Raw genomic sequence first — 19,101 nt, forward strand, 5'->3', positions numbered from 1 at the left:
GGTCTGTCCTACACTCGGCAGCTAGAGTCATTGTCTGGACGCCTGAGTTAGAGCTCGTCACTTCCCTGCCCAGAGCCCTGCATGGCTCCCGGCTGTCACTCAGGGCACAGGCCAGAGCCCTGACACTGGCCTTCAGGTTCCCGCATCTATCGCCCTCACCCCGCCCCTGCGTCCCCACTGGTCCCTCTCCATCCCCACCCTCGCTGGCGTCTGTCCTCCCCTAGACCCATCAGGCATGCTCCGGACTCCTGTCTCACTCCGGTGTCTGGAATACTCCACCCCCCCCACCCCGCCTCCGCTGCTGACACCTTGACCTCAGGAGGGCAGGAATCTGTTTGCATTTGATGTCCGGGAGATTATCCCTGGTTTAGGGCAGAGAAATCAGTCCTTTTATGGAAGCATATGGGCCTTCGTGTCTACTGATTAACTAGGATGAAACGGCTCTTGGCTTTTCAACAAAATGAAGGCTGCCTACAGGTGTGTCTGGTGCCTCTCCAGTCTCCACCAAGGAGCACATTCTCCTCGGGGCACGATCACGGTCAGGCTGCTGGGATGGCGTCACTAACCTACCACTGTCCAGGTTTGTCAGTTTCCATTTGGGGGAGGGCTTCAGGCATGCTTGTTTTTAAAAGATCAGTGCAGGTAGCATTTAAAGAATGTTTGGTGTAATTTGTTAGATATATATATTATTGCTCATTAATTTTGGGCCTTGATCATGTGTTTATACCTAAAATATATAAACAAATGAGGCAGCTATAAGTTTTCTGTTTTAGTTGATTGATTTATTCTTTGGGCTTTTGTCCTCTTTATTTTCACGTTGATTTTCAAAAGATTTTTCTTTTTTTTTTCTTTTTTTCTTTTTTTAACTAATTTTATTGGAAGATGGTTGCTTTATAATGTTCCGTTAGCCTCCACTGTGCAACAAAATGAATCAACCATACACATACAGATATCCCTCTGGTGGCGCGGTACTTGGGGTGAGCCTGCTCGGATGGGACCCTCCCTCCCGCCCTTGCCCTGTTTTCGGATCCCTGTTCCATCTGAGGGCATAGCGCTGGCGGAGAATTAACAGACATGTACTCCGGACTTTCCAGGGAAGGCCCGCTGTCAGATGCTCTGCTGTAGTCAGGCCCCGCATCTGACTTTTGCTTTGGAAAATTAAGTCCTCATGCAGGACAGGGAAGCATAAAATGGTGTGTTGGTTATATTGAAAGATTTGTGTGTGTTGGGGACAGGGGGCAGGGAGGGAGTCTGTGCCGAGAGACGTGCCCAGGGGTCTGCAGGTGGACCTGCTACGTGGACCGCAGGGGTTTCCAGCCTCCGCTCAGGCAGCTGTGTACCCCCCGCCGTTGCCCCCATGACTTTTCTCTTCCATCTCATGAAATATGCCGTGTATTCGTGCGGTGCCCACTGTGTGTCGCAGCCGCAGGGCAGTAAGGAAGGAGACGTGCGCCCTGCTCTCCAGGGGCCTCTTAGACACACACACACTTGAAATTGAACACGGACGGAGGGACCCAGGGATCATCACGTCACATGTTCTTTTCACTTGCTGATCCAGAGTCCCAGCCCAGAAAGAATCACATCAGGTGGTTCTGCTCTGTTCTCCAGGGAAGCTTCCTCTTCCTTCCAAATAGTGAGCTTGGAGAGCCAGGCACTGCTGCCAGGTGCCCTCCCCCTCTCTGTCCCCCTCCCTCTCTCTCCCTGTCTCCCTCCCTGGCACTGTTCTAGCAGCTGGGAGGTGGGGTGTGGGCAGATGAAATCCTTGCCCCCAGGAGCATCTGCTCTAGGTGGCCGGTGACAAATCAGTCTGTGGTTTGGATGAAGCAGGAAGTGCTGGGGTGTGATTGCAAGTTTAAGCAGGGCGGTTCGGAGGTCAGGCCTCTCTGAGACGGTGACATTTGGGGAAAGATGCAAAAGGCTGTGAACAGGATGAAGCCCCCAGGGCGCTCATGTGGGTGGGAAGGAGACAGGGACCAATAGCCTGGCTGGAGGAGGAGGTTGCTCTGTGCCCAGGGAGCCGCTGGCCACTGATGAGGGTCCGGGATCTGTGTGTTTCTAGAACACGTTAATTTGGAGGCCGAAGGGAGCGTGAAGGACCTGTGTCTGGTGCCCAGGTGCTCGTCGTGGGGTTCAGCCGGTATTTAGACGTGGTGGTGGGTAGCACCTACATGACCTGAAGCTCAAGGCGAGCCTGGTGGTGACCCGCCAGGCTGTGGGACTCCTTTGCTTTAGTGGTTGGCAGCCCAGAAGCAGCTGGGCCCCTCTTCTCCGTGCTGCCCCCATCTCTTTGACAGAGCTTCAGAGTTTTCAGTGAAGTGGTGAAGGGGCCCCGTGGAGGATGCGGTGTCAGCTGCTGGACCAGCCCGGCTGTCCTGGGCCTCGGCCTCTGTGCAGACGTCTGAGCAGAGACCACAGTGAATCTATTCTTTCTGTTTCAGACAGCCCGCTGGAAGATTCTGACCTGAAGGACACGTATCTCATCCCGAGAAACATCATGGCTGAGCCAGACTATATAGACGATGACAATCCTGAACTAATTAGGCCTCAGAAACTAGTCAATCCTGTCAAAACATCCCGGAACCATCAAGACCTTCACAGAGAACTTCTTATGAATCAAAAAAGGTAAGATGCTTTCTTGAGCGGAGTTTTCCTTAGGGGACTTTTAAGGTAACTAGATTTAAGTTTAGTTACGCTTACAAAGGCTTCGAAGAGTTGTTTGTTTCTTGACCATATTTAACACTTCCTGTTCCTTTCGCATCCTTGAGTCAGGGCATCCATGATGTAAAGCCGTCTGCAGGCTCAGCTGCTGGCCCCAGGGTCTCTCGGAGTTCTGTGGTCCTGGGTCCCCTTCTCAAGTGGATGCGTAGTTTAGGATTTGTACAGAAGGGGCTGGATTAAGGATAAAAGAGGGTGTCCTGCGTCGAAGAGGAACACATTATTGCTTAGATTTGTAAAAATTCTGAATTTTCCCCATACATTTGGGGAAATGTGAGAACAGATACCGCCCATTTCAGCATTTGTAGAATGGCAGGGAGAAGTCTCTAGAACCACATCAGACTTAACAGTAGATAAGGACCCCCTTTCTTGTGTTTTCGTTTGTTTGTTTTTAGGTACCATTTAAAATTACTCTCATCATTTTTATTATTATTAATTTTTTTTGAAGAGGAGCAAAACATTTACCTTCAGTCTTCTTTGTAAACCATTTTGTTAGTTCCATCTGTGTCACACGTAATTTTGGGCATTGGGTTCGGTATACTCTGCTTTTTTTAATTTTGAAAATTTATTTTATTGAAGTAGAGTTGATTTACAACCTTGTGTTTATTTCTGCTGTACAGCAGAGTGATTCAGTTATATATATTCTTCTTCATATTCTTTTCCATCATGGTTTATCACAGGATACTGAATATAGTTCTCTGTGCTATACAGTAGGACCTTGTTGTTCATGCATTCTACATATAATAGTTTGCATCTGCTAACCCCAAACTCCCATCCACCCTTCCCTTACCCACCCCCCTTGGCAACCGCAAGCCCTCTTTATGTCTGTGAGTCTGTTTCACAGATAAGTTCATTTGTGTTGTATTTTAGATTACACATATGAATGATACCATATGGTATTTGTCTCTCTTTTGCTGATTTTGGTTATGTATGTATGATAATCTCGAGGTCCATCCATTTTGCAGCAAATGACGTTATTTCATTCTTTTTTATGGCTGGTACTCTGCATTTTAAGTGATTATGGGCAGGGCTGCTGGACTGGGAGAGCTGAGGATGAAAAGTTGCTTTATTTATCAGGACCCAAGGTCACTAGAAGATCTGTTAAGCTTCATTTAGAACTGTTTTCAAATCTTCATAGTAAAACTGTTTGCTGATCTGAGTTGTGGAACTGTGGATCACTCACCTGCTCACTCTTTGCTAAGCCTTGGTGAAAAGGTAGCTACTGCCCACTGCACTGAAAGATGTGCAGACCAAGCTAAGCATTGGGGTAATGTTTTGGAAGAAGGGCCTAATTAAAAATAAAAATAAAACATTTTAAAAAGGGATGAGGGGGCATTTTTATGGCAGTTCTCCGTCCGAGTGTACCGCTGCCAGAACTCATGTCTTCTGTCCCAGGAACTCTTTGTAACTACATTTCTCCCTCCAGATGTGGGAATGTGACTTACTCTATGTCCCCAGCACACTAGAGTGCTGTCTGAATAACACTTATTCAGTAGAATGTGAGTTTGATCCCTTTTGAATAAATCCTTAGCTTCTACCTGTCTTTGTCGCATAAAAACAACAAAACCCTCAAGGATTTGGTATCATCACGCCCATAGCAAAACAAGACTGTGTACGTTCCTAAACAGGCCAGAGAATTTGGAGGCCGTCCTACCTGGGAAACCATGTCTGCATTTTGGTGGGAAGATGGAAAGTTTAATATCCTCTAAAAGAGGGTAGCCGAATGGTTTCCTAAACCAAATAATTTTCTGATTGTCTTTACCTCTTGGATCTCAGTTCCCTTGCCTGTCAGATAGGAGTAGGAGACTTAGTTAATCTCTAAGGAACATTCTAGTTCAAACCGTTGTTGGGTTTTTTGTTTTTTCTATTATATCTATGAAAAGGCTCCACGTCAGAATAGAGACCACGGTAAAGCAAAGTTGGTGGAATAGTTGTTCTTTGAATTAGAGGCTATAGACTATTCTGCAGAAATGTATTTAGTAGCCTGGGTCTGTCTGTGTAAAACATTACATTCAGTTTGTGCAACTGAATCTGTTTCCAAATTTCCTGGAGTAGGCACATTCTGTGAAAATGGACCTCATTCCTGTTTGCCTTTCTCTCGCCTGTTCTTTCTTTTCCTTGTTTACACAGCTGACTCCTTAGCCAGGCCCAGCTCAGCTAATTTTGGAGAATGCTCTTATTCACTGGAGCACCGTGGTATAGAGAGGACCTGGGCTTTGAGGTCAGGGAGAAATGGTATGAATCCTGGTTTGCCATTGAACTTGACCTACCTTTTATGATCTTGGACAGGGTCTTCCTTCCTGAGATCTGTTTCTTCATCTCTAAAGTAGGGGATAAAAATATCTTTCTTATAAAAAAATGAAAGTAAATGAGAGCATGTTTAAATACCTGTTAAAACACCTGGCATATAAGAAGTGCTCATTTAGTCCCATCCATCTTCCCCCTTCCTGTGTAGCATCATCTGAAATTTCCTGTTGCTTTTTCCCCTTTTTCTCTGAAAAGTTCTGGTCTGGTTGTAGAAGTACATTAAAAAAAAAAACAAAAAACGAAAATTAAAGGGAGGTTTCAAAATCAAACGAATATATCTTATCCTATGCCTTCAGGTTTTTTCAAGGTAAAATCTTAGTTTGGTAGGATCCTCTTATTAGGAATACAACTGGTTTTAGAGTGAAAACTTCTCAAGCAGTTTCTTCTCTTTTATTCATCTTCTATCATGCATGCTTTTTAGAGACTGTGGGGTTTTTATTTCTGTTTTAGTGCCAAATAATAGAAAGTATCACATCAATAATATGTATATATTTGGTTAAAGGATAGTCATAGTTGCTTACTGGTTTGTACTATAATGAACCTCTGTTTACTTGTCTGAAGTTTGTAAAGGGCCTTCCCATATTTTATCCAGTGATCTTCCCAGCAACCCAGTGTGTGTTGTCTTGGGGTTGTTCTCATTCGACATGTGAGTGAGAGGAAACTCAAGAGTCATTGGCTGAAGAGTCTTTTCAATTTCACATGATAGTTTTATTGGAAGAAAAAAAAGGGTAGAGATCAACATAGAATTACAGGCAGTTTAAATTAAAGACAGCGATGAATCAAATTTAATAACCATATAAACGAGAAGGGGTAGGGGGTAGGAGAGGGAGAGAGAACTGAGATGAACACGAAACAGGCTCTGTGGAGCTTTTGCTCTGCGTGGCCACAGTTTCGCTCAAAGACCTGCCGCAGTCCAAAGAGTTGCCTTGCTTAGGGGAGCATATCCTCATAGGTATTCTAACGCCGTATCCTGCACTCTTTCAAGTATATCATTCTGCTCCTCTATTTGCTGTCTTTTGGGCCCAGTTAAGTTTCAGGTTAAAAGTCTTTAAAATTTGATCTGGTCACAGTTTACCACCAAGTCTGACGATTAAGACCCTGTGTCAGGTTCTCAGATTCTTTCTTCCTATAACAAGGCAGATTGCAAGAGGCATTATTTTTGGTAGTTGAAAGATCAGTGTTCAAGAGGTCTTAAAAAATGAGGATATTTCCAATATAATTTAGAGAGAATCTGTCTTCCCTAAAAAGAGTACTTCTGGGGCAAATACAGAATACCCGGCTACTCTACATCCCTACCATTGGCTCTTTGGCTTGTACATTTCAGTCGACAGTTTCTAGGTCCCTGTGTTTTGGGTCACTCTTCAGTTGGTGTGCTTTGTTAGACAAATAGTTAGAGCCTCAGTAAATGCTTATTGCCATACAACATGGAAAAAAAATATGGGAAGTTGAGGTCGAAATATTTACATTTGAATCCATGCAGGTAGAAATGGCTCAGTCATAAACGTGGAGTGGGGCAGGCCAAACCAGGAGATTCCAAGATTCAAGATCAAGGGCTTGAAAGCCAAAGGCAACCCTTCCCCTCCCCGCTACAGAAAAATATTAGGCCAGGAGGTGTGTGGCTGGGTGGGAAGGGGGGGGAGCGTGTCGTGTTAGACTTGGCGCCAGACCTGCCCCTGCCTCCGTGCTGACTTGGCTCAGGAGGCGGTCTCCCTTTTATGGGTTTAAGTGTGGCCGGCGCGGAGGCGGAGTGGCGTGAACACAGACCGGTCCAGTCGGCCCCTGAATGTGTTCAGTGGTTTATATGAAGTGTGAAACGAACCTTTAAACGTTGTCTGTACGTTTTCATCAGTGGTGGTGGGAGTACAAATTGTTGCAGCCTATTTGGAAAGCAGTTTCACGGTCCGCATCCAAATCCAAAATGTGCAGACGCTTAGCCAGCAATTCTGCTTCTATGAATGCAGCCAGCAGAGATACTTGGATAGGAGAGATATAAATGGACAAGGAAGCTCCCTGCCTCATTGCGTTCAATAGGGAACAATTGGAAACAACCTCAATGTCTCGCATTATGGACATGGAGAAATTTGGGCACTTCTGTACTCCGATAAGGGTCTAGAGAGTATGGAGCACACTCTAAACAGTGAGTGATCTGTGGGTGCAGGAATGGGGAGCAGTCCATGGGTGCAGGGCCTCTACCTTGTACAATTTTCGGGGCCACCATTCACCTAGATTACAGTGCAAGTGGTGCACCCCATAGATGTCTAACAAGGAGAGTCTTGGTGTGCTTTCACTTTTTGTTTTTTTTTTTTTTTGCGGTACGTGAGCCTCTCACTGTCGTGGCCTCTCCCGTTGCGGAGCACAGGATCCGGACGTGCAGGCTCAGCGGCCACGGCTCACGGGCCCAGCCGCTCCGCGGCATGTGGGATCTTCCCGGACCGGGGCACGAACCTGTGTCCCCTGCATCGGCAGGCGGACTCTCAACCACCGCGCCACCAGGGAAGCCCTGCTTTCACTTTTTATCTTGCATGTATGTATATAACACCTAACCTCTCTCTCTCTTTTTTTTTTTCTTTTCAAAGAGCACATATTTATTTAAAAAATCGGCGTGGTCCGCTGTGAAAGTCACGAGCAGCAGTTCGGGAATAACTGTTGGTCTTGGGTGGTACCAAGTCCCCAGGCCGTAAGCAGTTGTCAGTCATAAAGGGATTGAAAGTTCTTGTTAATTGAATTGATTAAAGAGAATCAACGTTGTCATGCAGAGACGGATACTGTAATTTTTATGAAATTTGGATCTTATTTCTGTCTTGCTATCTCTGCAGCCTGATCCAGTTTTAGACTCAGAGAATCACATAGGCAGTGCTTGACTTTTTCCATTCAGCATAGAAAGTTAAGTGAGCTGCTTGATAAAATATTAACTAAATTTGTATGACTTCTTGACTAGTATAAGTGCAGGACATGTATCATATAAGCACCATTTTCCTGAGTTTTGTGTTACTAAATATTTTATCATACTGCACCACTGTGTAAAATCTTTGAACAGAAAATGCATACCGTATATTAGTTAAACCCATTCACGTGTTGTGATAGAATGCCAGCTTAATGCGTCATACATCAGAGTTTGTTCAACAGCTTTTGCATAAGCCAGAAGCACTTAATAACGGTTGAGGTTAATTTCACCCGTGAATTATAGTTTGAAATTTAAATTATGCAGGTAGCTAAATTCTTAATCCTAAAATTTAAATCCCTTAACTCTGTCTGTACTGTCATCCTGAGACTTTTTAATAGTCATGAAACTGAGTGGGTCTTTACTCAGATTATTTACAAACATTTTCCGGTGCTCAATGACACTTAAGTCTATTGGAGAGAAGTACCATAAGCAACCTTTCTTATTACACTGAGTAAGACTTAATTTCCAGAATAGTCTGTCTATACTTCTGTTCTCCTCATACAGTCCTGATAACTGTGAAATAAGTTGTAAATTGCAAAAATAACCCATCTCTTTTATTTCACTGGAAATACAGCTGAACTTAATATTTCTTTTTGTTTTTTTTTTTTTAATCAATTTATTTATTTATTTATGGCTGCGTTGGGTCTTCGTTGCTGCGCGAGGGCTTTCTCTAGTTGTGGCGAGCGGGGGCCACTCTCCGTTGCGGTGCACGGGCTTCTCATCGCAGTGGCTTCTCTTGTTGCGGAGCATGGGCTCTAGGCACACGGGCTTCAGTAGTTGTGGCACATGGGCTCAGTAGTTGTGGCTCACGGGCTCTAGAGCACAGGCTCAGTAGTTGTGGCACGCAGGCTCAGTAGTTGTGGCTCGTGGGCTTCAGTAGTTGTGGCTTGCAGGCTCTAGAGCACAGGCTCAGTAGTTGTGGCACACGGGCTTAGTTGCTTTGCGGCATGTGGGATTTTCCTGGACCAGGGCTTGAACCTGTGTCCCCTGCATTGGCAGGCGGGTTCTTAGCCACTGTGCCACCAGGGAAACCCCTCTTTCTGTTTTTTTAAAACCGAAAGTTCTGCTAATGAAAATTGGGAAAGGGAAGACATATATGTTATTTTAACTGTGTCCTTTATCTTCAGTGATGGAATCTACTGACATTTACTCTGTAAACAGCAACTTTGCAAAATCATTTATTATGATCTTAAAAAGAGGTAGAGAGGACGGTTGCCAGAATTTTAAAAAATTACCACTAGATAGATGTGGAAGTGTGACACCGAGGATTATTTTACATATGTGATAGAGTGAACTTGAAAGAGATAGAAGCAAGAGTGGTGAGATTCTTAGAGCCAGAGCATGTTTCGGAAATTCTTTCAGTTAACGGGCAACTCACGTGACTCCTAGTTGATTAGTCGCATTAGCTGATTGAAGTAGAGTGGAGAACAGCCACGGAGTTCGACGGGCCTGATCTGCAGACTCCCGGGTGTCATCAGCAAGGTCAGCAGGTGTGTGGGGAGGCGCACAGGCCACCTCGGTGGTCTGAGGCTGCTTCAGCAGCACTGGTTTCCCGCAGCCCAGAAAAGCACCGGTGCCTGTTGGGACCACGTGTGCACATGTGGACGTGTGTGATGGCATTGTCACTCACCCCCTGGGCTGCCTGGCTCTGATAGTGTTCTTCCTGCTCTGTGGCTTGTTTCTTTTTTTCTTTTTTTTTTTTTTTGCAGTACACGGGTCTCTCACTGTTGTGGCCTCTCCCATTGCGGAGCACAGGCTCCGGACGCACAGGCTCAACGGCCGTGGCTCATGGGCCCAGCCGCTCTGCGACACGTGGGATCTTCCCGGACCGGGGCACGAACCCATGTCCCCTGCATCGGCAGGCGGACTCTCACCCACTGTGCCACCAGGGAAGCCCGGCTTGTTTCTTTTTTATTGTCAAAGTTAATAACGAGTTGAGATGACTCAGGGGCTAGTGGAGACTGGCTCAAGAGAGAGAGGATGGTGAAGAGGGGTAGCCCGGACTAGAGAGATCCTGAGGAATTGGCCGAGGCCATGGAGACCAGGCAAGTCCCAGCTGACCATTAACACAGGCAGAAACCCCACCTGCGAAAATACCAGTGAATGTCATCCTTCTCCTGACGTGCCTCAGACATTTCAGATGAGGGATGCTAGGGAATGGCCCGAGTTTGGGTTTTGTTTCACCCCATTTGAAGAGATGGCAGCCTCATTGATCTCTCCCCAGTGTCGAGGTCCCCTGAAGCCTGACTTCCCTGTGTTGTCAGCAGTTGAAATGGCTCCAGAACACTGGGCTGGGATTCGGGATCCAGGTTCTCCAGGGCCGTGCCCCCAGCAGTGATGGAACCTTGGACGTGCCTTTAGATGTGCAAGAATCCTCTCCCAAGTCTGAAACGTGAAGGGTTGGAAGAGGTTTCTGGGCTAGCTTCTCTTGAGGCTGCATTTAGTACTTGGGGTCAGGGGCTCGAGCCTGGGAAGCTTCAACATCTTACTCTCCATGGTGGGTGACCGTCCCACCCACCGAATGAGCATGCTGTTCCCCACCTTCCCCGCCCAAACCTCCTGCACTAACCTCCCTTGCATGACCTGGTGTCTGGCATACAGTAGGCGCTCAGAATGATTTTATCGAGTGATGGGTTTTGCTTACTGTTGGGAGGTACTCTTGCCCTTTCTTTCATGCTCATGAACTTCTGAGGCCCCCAGTGTTGACTGTTAGCTGGTGGCAGGCATCACAGTCATGCTAAGTCACTAGAACCCTCTTCTGTGGTTGATGCCTAAAACGTCTATTCATGAAAGATGCATCCATTCGATTAAAGCTTTAAAATATTGTTAATGCTTTAAATATTTTTTTAATTAAAAAATTTTATTTTTACTAGTTTTTTTTTTTTTTTTTTTTTTTTTTTGCGGTACGCGGGCCTCTCACTGCTGTGGCCTCCCCGTTGTGGAGCATAGGCTCTGGACGCGCAGGCTCAGCGGCCATGGCTCATGGGCCCAGCCGCTCCACGGCACATGGGATCCTCCCGGACCGGGGCACGAACTCACATCCCCTGCATCGGCAGGCGGACTCTCAACCACTGCGCCATCAGGGAAGCCCTATTTTTACTAGTTTTAATTAAAAAAAAATTTTTTTTGAAGTATAGTTGATTTTCAGTGCTGCATTCATTTAAGGTGTACAGCAAAGTGATTTGTTAATGCTTTTTTGCAGGGGACTTGCCCCTCAGAATAAGCCAGAGCTGCAGAAAGTTATGGAAAAGAGAAAACGGGATCAAGTAATAAAGCAGAAGGAAGAGGAAGCACAAAAGAAGAAATCTGACCTGGAAATAGAACTATTAAAACGGCAGCAGAAGTTGGAGCAGGTAGGGGTGATTGGGGTGAAAGGTGTATTTTTGGTTGTTGATTTAGGGGTACAGTATATTGATTTGGTACACTTGTATCGCAATATGATTGCCATCATAGTGCTCACATGTCTGTTGAATCATATAATTATCATTTCTTCTACTGTTGGGGACAGTTAAGTTCTAGTCTCTTAGCAACTTTCATGTTTATAATCATTTTGTTGTCGATAATCCCCGTACTGTGTGTTAGGTCTCCAGGACTTACTTCTCTGCTAGTTGCGAGTACGTACCCTTAAATAGCATCTTTCCCATTCCCCTAGCTAGTCACCATTTTACCCTCTGCTTTTATGATTTCACTGTTTTTAGATTCCACATGTGAGAGAGAGATCATATAGTACTTGTCTTTCTCTGACTTCTCTTGTCCTGAGAAATAAAGGGTGCTGGAACAAGCAGAATTGCCCAGACACGTCGGATGTAAATGTTTTTATACCATGAAAGGAAAAGCTGAGACAGGTGTCCGCAGATGGACTAAAATATACTCAAGATAAAGGGAAGGGGCTTCCCTGGTGGCGCAGTGGTTGAGAGTCTGCCTGCCGATGCAGGGGACACGGGTTCGTGCCCCGGTCCGGGAAGATCCCACATGCCGCGGAGTGGCTGGGCCCATGAGCCATGGCCACTGAGCCTGCGCGTCCGGAGCCTGTGCTCCGCAATGGGAGAGGCCACAGCAGTGAGAGGCCTGCGTACCACAAAAAACAAAAACAAAAACAAAAACAAAACAAAACAAAAAAGATAAAGGGAAGGATTCTGTTGAGGGATTCAGGAGGCAAAGCCAAAACCAGGGAATATCACAGAATGCACAGCCCAGTGCTGGGAGCTCAAGCACTTGAGTGAAGTTCAGCTTCACTTAAGACTGTGGAACAAGTGCGTGTTGCCCTCGGCTCCTGTTTTAAGTCTTAGCCTTAATCTTTAGGCTCTCGTCATCCCTCGGTATTTCAGCAACAACCAGTCAGCTGCTGCTCCTGCGCAGAATTCTTACCCCAGCACCTAGATCCAGACACATATGTAAAAATATAAATATATTTAAAGTGGAGACCAGGAGAAACTTCCTTCCATTGGGAAATGAAGTCGTTAGGGACTTTGGAAAGAGGAACAGTGTTTTTGGAAAGCCTCTCCGTTTGTAAATAATTTGTAAATAATTTTCCTGTTTCTGAATTCTGTTTAGCTTGAACTTGAGAAGCAGAAATTGCAAGAAGAGCAAGAAAATGCCCCAGAGTTTGTGAAGGTTAAAGGCAATCTCAGAAGAACAGGCCAAGAAGTGGCTCAAGCCCAGGAGTCGTAGGTCCAGGCTGCAGAGACCACGCACCAGCCCAGCACACACAAAAAGTGTGTGCAGGGCCCTCCCCAGTACCTAACCTCAGGGCCAAAGCCCCTGGAGAGAATCCCAGCCAGCAGAGAACTGTTACTTTGAAAAGAGTTTGGTTTTGGTTTTCCTACCATCTGGGTTGGATCCGTTGCACCTGTGACTGTTGCAGTTCCTATTCGCCAAATGAAGGTCATTGCCCGAGCACTTAAGTTGGCATAATGGACCTATGTGTTCAAAGACTTAAAAAATAACAACAAGAAGAAGAAAAGGAAGAGAACACTGGCATAAATTCCTGAGAGTTGCACTACTTGGTTTTTCTTTCAAGCCAAGTTTAGTGGGGCACAGAGCCTTTTTTCTTTTAAAATGTAAAGAAAATGTGTTTCATTCTTCCTTTAGTTACCCATTCAGTAATTTAGATCGCGCACAAATGCGTTTGATCTCTTATATCCACTGTTTGTAAATTCTGTTTTCTTGTCTATTTACACTTTCACCCACGTCAGGCTTAACACCAGAGAATGTTAATATTCATGTTGAACACAGTTCTTACCTTTGTCGGCATTAAGATTCAGAAATAGAGTGAGGAACTTTAAAAATGTGGGAACAAAGAAATACATAAACAAGACTACGTAAACGTCTGTCTTGATCGTATTTCCATTCCTGTTGGTTCCCTGATGCTTCACGGTGACCTTCTACTTAGGGAAGGTCCATCATGTAAATCCATGTATTGCTTTGATAACTGTTAGGGGTTTTGTTTTGTTTTATCTTATTGTTAAGTTTCTTGTTCAGCCACGCCTTTTATGTGAAATAATCTCCCAGTCCTTTGAGGAATAAAAACTAGTCCGTATAACCCAACTTCAGTGTCAAAAGTAGAGGGTCCAACTCTTTTTGTTTCTCCTGAGAGCAGTGTGGGGGAAGCTCCCATGTGGAGCTGTGAAGGAAGAGTTCTTTGGGTATTTTAATGTGAATCAAATGGAGATTGGTCTCAAGGAGGCCCGTTTGGAAGATATATAGCATTTATACATTTTTAATATTATTTGAATCCAACCTTTGAAATTTTCTGATTGATGATCACCTAGCTCTTTGCCCTTTTTTCTTGTGAAGAAAGGCTATTTCACCACTACCTTAGTGATGGTGATGCGTTGGTAAGGGTGTTGTTGTGACTACTGTAGATCTCTCAGGAACAGCTGAGGGGAAGAGGAGGCTGCTCAGTTGGTGCCAGCTGGCATGCTGTACTCCACATGAACCCTGAGTTACCAACTACAGCCAGATTCTTAACGCAGAATCCCTTTTCTATTGCCAGGATGGGCAGGGGAATGTTCTACTTGGGGTGGTCTAGAAGAATTTGTGTGGATTCAGTATGTTCTTTGTAGAAATGGTTTAGCCGGTAATTCCTACATTGGAGGCTCTTCTTTTTTTTTTTGCTATACACGGGCCTCTCACTGTTGTGGCCTCTCCCATTGCGGAGCACAGGCTCCGGACGCGCAGGCTCAGCGGCCATGGCTCACGGGCCCAGCCGCTCCGCGGCATGTGGCATCTTCCCGGACTGGGGCACGAACCCGCGTCCCCTGCATTGGCAGGCGGACTCTCAACCACTGCGCCACCAGGGAAGCCCCGAAGGCTCTTCTTATAATTTCTTTCAAGAATCATAGAAAGCTGGATCCTGAGCTTTTGAATCCTTAATAAGCCTAAGTAGAAATTAGCTTTCTATGGGAATTCTGTAGTTTTCATGGTTGGTGATTAGGCTCCCGTTCACCCCTGATGTGGACAGGACAAAAGTAAATGCATAGATAATATACTGCTAGTCATAGAACATGTTGATTACACCTGAAATGGATTATTTCTCTCATCAGCAAGTATTATTTGAATAAGATATGAGGTGCTTAAGGTACAATGTTGCTCTATCATAATTTACTTTTGAAGGATGGAATAGTAACTGTTTTTCCATCCTTCGTCCTTTTCAGAGAGGAGAGAGCATTAACCGATCATCTTGAAAGTACGTTTCTGATTGTATGTTGACTAGAGTTCTGCCCCTGTGCATGTGGACTAGTGATGCAATTTGTAAAATGAAGATTCAGGAGTAGCTCATAGCCTTGAATCCAACCGGATATGTAAGATCTTTAGATTCTGTATCCTTGAAGCAATTCTGCCACTGGATAAAATTCTCAAGGGCCCTAACAGGCTCCTTTAGAAAGACCAATTCTATTCCGAGAATTTGCCTAGAATGCATTCTTCACTGGGAAAAAATAAATTCCAAGAGCGTTTCCCTCCCAATCTCACTCACAAATCTGCAAAATTATTAGTGGTTAGTAGTCCAAGGTTTGGCCAAAAGAAGACTTGTAAATAGTGTCAAGTGATGTCTCCTCACTAGACAGTGGAATGTACAGATAGAGAAGCTCTTTGAAATTGCCAGGTCAGCTCAGCTAATAAGCCTGAGTTTAAAAAGGTGTCATTCTCCCTCCACACTTTAATACTGTACAGTCCAAACCCCTAGGACTCATGAACATCCAAGCAGTTTTGTGCTTTGAGCCAATTTTTGAGAAAAATGGCTCCGTTTTTCCACTCTGCGGTTTTCTTAAAATAGCTCAGTGTTTTCTAGTCTCCGAGTAGTGTTGCTTTCTAAGCTATCACAGTTGACTTTATTCTTCTACTCTGAAAAATTCTGACTTGTTTGAGTGTATATAATATATATAAAGGAGCCTTAATGGATTTGTTTTCATAATTTAATATTTTTTGTATTTGCTCTTGTATAATTGTTTTTAATGGAAAGTATTACAGAATTGAGGGTGGAATTCTTAGAACCAAAGTTATTCTTAATAAAAATCACCACACGCTTGGACCATGCATCTGTGTTTGGCTGATGTGTTTAAGACGGATGTCTGGAATTGATGGGGAGTGGGTGCTGTGTTCAATTCAAGAATTAGAAGGTGGTTTGAGGGTTTCCCTCTGATGGCCCTCCCCCCAAATCAGTTATGTCCTCTTGCCTTGTGTCAGTCAAGGCTGGCGATTTATTCTGTCAAGCAAATTCATGCTAAGATATTATGCTATACCTTGCTTAGAATATATGGTATTTTAGCAACAGCTGTCCGTTCTACAGATCAAAGTATTCTGAATTTTAGGTAGCTTGGTAGGATAGTGGGAGATATATTTTGGGAAGGTCTGTTTTTTAGTGCTTGTGAGCACATATGACATGTCATAAGTATGACCATGAAATTATTTTGCTTATTCAGCTAAATTAATTTTATCCTCAAAGAAGTCACTTTGGGAAGCTGTACACATGACTGCATTATACTGTTGGTTGAAATAGCTTGGAGAGTGAAGTTTCTATACTTTGTCCTTATTTTCCACCCCCAAATTACTACTCAGCTTAGTCACCCAACTCCTAATGTCTTTGGACTCTTGAAAAATTAAATCTACTCAGAGCAGTGAAGATTTGCTATGTCTAGGGTTATACCATGAACTCCAAAGGCCAATGAAGAAGGTGGGCTCCAAAAATAATTTGAAGAGTGGCTACATCCTTGGAATAACAAGGCAATTTTCCAAGGTGACAGTTTTGAGGCTGTCAGTCCATCTCATTGGACCACTGTACGTTCCCTACAATAGTAGCCATTGACTTGAAAGAAGACAGAGGTCAATTAATATGTTTGGTAAGACTTAAAATGCTACAGTACAGCTAAAAGAAGTATTAGAATACTACTTCCAGGCTTACATTTACTAGTATAATGAAAAAGGAAGTGTTTTATTCTAAGGTTTTAGGGTAAATAAAATCTTTATGAGCTAGCCTCACAGTCTCACAATTATAATTTCTACTTTTTTTTTTCCATGTGAGAAAATGCAGTCTGATGATCAATTGGGGATGTTTTGGAACATCTTCCCACTTGCACTTAGATTTCCCAGCAAGATGGTAATGCCAACCAGAGTCTGGTATGCCTTGTCAATATCTTATATAATTAGTAGGATCATACTGAGAATTTTTTCTACTAAGAATCATCAAGTGGTGAATTCTTTGAGACATTTGGCTCTGTATTACCTTGAACATACTGTTGGGTCCTTTTAAATTTGTTATTTCTATGCTCATGCCTCCTTTTCCACTTGGTTATTATGTGTGACCACTGCTGATGATTACTCTTCTGTGCTGTAGTTTCCAGTGTGAACCAACAAACCCAACTGTCTATCAGCTGGTGAATGGATAAGCAAAATATGGTATATCCATGCAATGGAATATTATTCAGCCATGAAAAGCAACATAGTACTTATACATGCTTCAATATGAACAAACCTCAGAAACATTATGCTAGGTGAAAAGAGGCAGACACAAAAGACACATAGTGTACAGTTACATCCATATGCAATGTCCAGAGTAGATAGAACTATAGGGACAGATAGTGGGATAGTGGTTGCCTAGGGCTGGGGGTGGGTATGGTGAATGACTGCAAATGGGCATGAGGTTTCTTGTGGAGGTAATAGAAATGATTTAAAATAAAATTGTGGTGATAGTCATATAACTCTTTAAATATACTAGTAATCATATAAACATAAATCTACTAACACCTTAAAATGGGTAACTTTTATGGGATGTGAGTTATACCTCAGTCAAGCTTTTAAAAATGTACACATCCTTTGAATGCACAATTAGATTTCTAGGAATTTAGCCTTCAGAAGTATTTATCTGCACAAAGATTGTTGTTCAAAGATATTGCAGCATTTCTCATAATTTCTCAACCCAACTATATTTTAGTAGTTTACTAGATTGAGTATAATACATCTGTATTCCTTATTATGGACTATAATGCATATCTTTTAAAATAATAAGGTATTATTATTTTAAAGAAATAAGACTTTGAAGGTATACTATTATATAAAAAAGCAAGCTACAGAACATGTAATATAATCCCATTTACATGCAAAAATTAAAAGTGTATCCATACATCTATATAAATGCTTATGGATAAGACTGGACATTTACCTATCATGTAAACAGTGATCACTTCTGGGGAAGGGAAAGGAATTGGGGTCAGAAATAAAGGGGGGGATTCCTAGTTTAATTTGTGTATTTTTATATTTTTAATAATTTTACACAATTAAAATGTGTTCTTGACCTACCGGTGTTTAAAAGGGCATAAGAAGCAAAGTAAAAGCTTGGGGAAAAAATGTGTGCTTCATACAAAATCATCTCTTAAAAATTAAATGATATTCATGTCATAATTATTTATGTGTTGAACGCATGTATGGTGAAAAATTACAACAGAATGATTTCAACATTTCCAAAAAGCAAAGTAAAAGTGAATCCATTTTAAGAAACTGTCAAGAATCCAATTGTTTTAAGCACACAGACCTGTAATTGAAGCACAGTCAAAGGAGAAGAGGAGCCAGGGAAGGAATAAAGAGAAGCAAGGACTCCAGAATGGCAGTGAGGAACGTATCAATTCTTTGTCGACCCCCCAGTGATGAACCAGAGACCTAAGCCGGGGCTCCTTGTAAGAGATCCAGTTGTAGGCTACACCATAAAAACAACTCTGCCCTTTAAATGTTTCCTCTGCTACTGGAATTTAAGGTAGTGTGGCTACAATATTGGTTTTTCCTACTGTTGTTTTTGTTGGCTGAGGTCAAGGGGACTGGGAACGTGGGGACATGCAGCTTGGTAATGAATTACTGATATCCTGTGCACACAGTGCCTTGGGGGAGCTTTAGGTTGGCCTATCACAGTCTTCTTGGGACGTATTCTCTCTTGGATGATAGTGAAACTTCTGTCTACCTTCTCACTTGCTTCCAGGTGGAGCCTTCATCCTATTACTAAGAATACTTTTATTTCTCTTTCTGCTTCTTCTGGATGAAGGAGGGTTAAGATTAAAGCTTAGACTCAGCCATAAAAAAAGAATAAAATCATTCCATTTACAGCAACATGGATGGACCTAGATATTTTCATACTAAGTGAAGTAAGTCAGAGAAAGACAAATATTATATGATAACACTTAACATGTAGAATCTAAAAATTAGTACAAATGAATCTATATACAAAACAGAAACAGTCTCACAGATGTAGAAAACAAACTTCTGGTTACAAAAGTAGAAGGGGGAGAGGCATAAATTGGGACATAGGAGTAACAGATGCACAGCATCATATGTAAAATAGATAAACGACAAGGAGCTATTATTTAGCACAGGGAACTATATTCAATATCTTGTAATAAACTATAATGGAAAAGTATAGAAAAAAGATATATACATATATACGTGTAACTGAATCACTTTGCTGTGCATCTGAAACTAACACAATATTGTACATCAACTATACTTCAATAAAAATAAATAAGTAAAATTTTAAAAAATGATTTAAGCTAGCCAAAAAAAAAAAAAGATTTTGGCTAGCCAAAAGAGGAGCTAGCCGAGAACTGGAGAAATGCTGGCCTTTTACAAAGGGCTAATAGTCGCTGGGATGGAGG

The 19,101-nt window shown here is 43.2% G+C and overlaps 1 protein-coding gene across 1 annotated transcript in view; it reads left to right on the forward strand.

Moving 5' to 3' along the window:
• FAM107B (family with sequence similarity 107 member B) overlaps positions 1-15,502 on the forward strand; it is a gene marked incomplete at its 5' end in the record, with an annotated part of 217,971 nt that extends 202,469 nt beyond the window's left edge. Inside the window, 3 exons of the mRNA XM_081226768.1 lie at positions 2,439-2,622; positions 11,169-11,319; positions 12,521-15,502. Coding sequence (XP_081082894.1) covers positions 2,439-2,622; positions 11,169-11,319; positions 12,521-12,637 — 452 coding nt within the window. The 3' untranslated portion in view covers positions 12,638-15,502. The remainder of the gene's footprint in view (positions 1-2,438; positions 2,623-11,168; positions 11,320-12,520) is intronic.
• Between the last annotated feature and the right edge of the window lie 3,599 nt (positions 15,503-19,101).

The sequence above is a fragment of the Mesoplodon bidens genome (genome assembly GCF_964165515.1).
Source record: "Mesoplodon bidens genome assembly, chromosome: 3".
Classification (NCBI taxonomy): Eukaryota; Metazoa; Chordata; class Mammalia; order Artiodactyla; family Ziphiidae; genus Mesoplodon; species Mesoplodon bidens.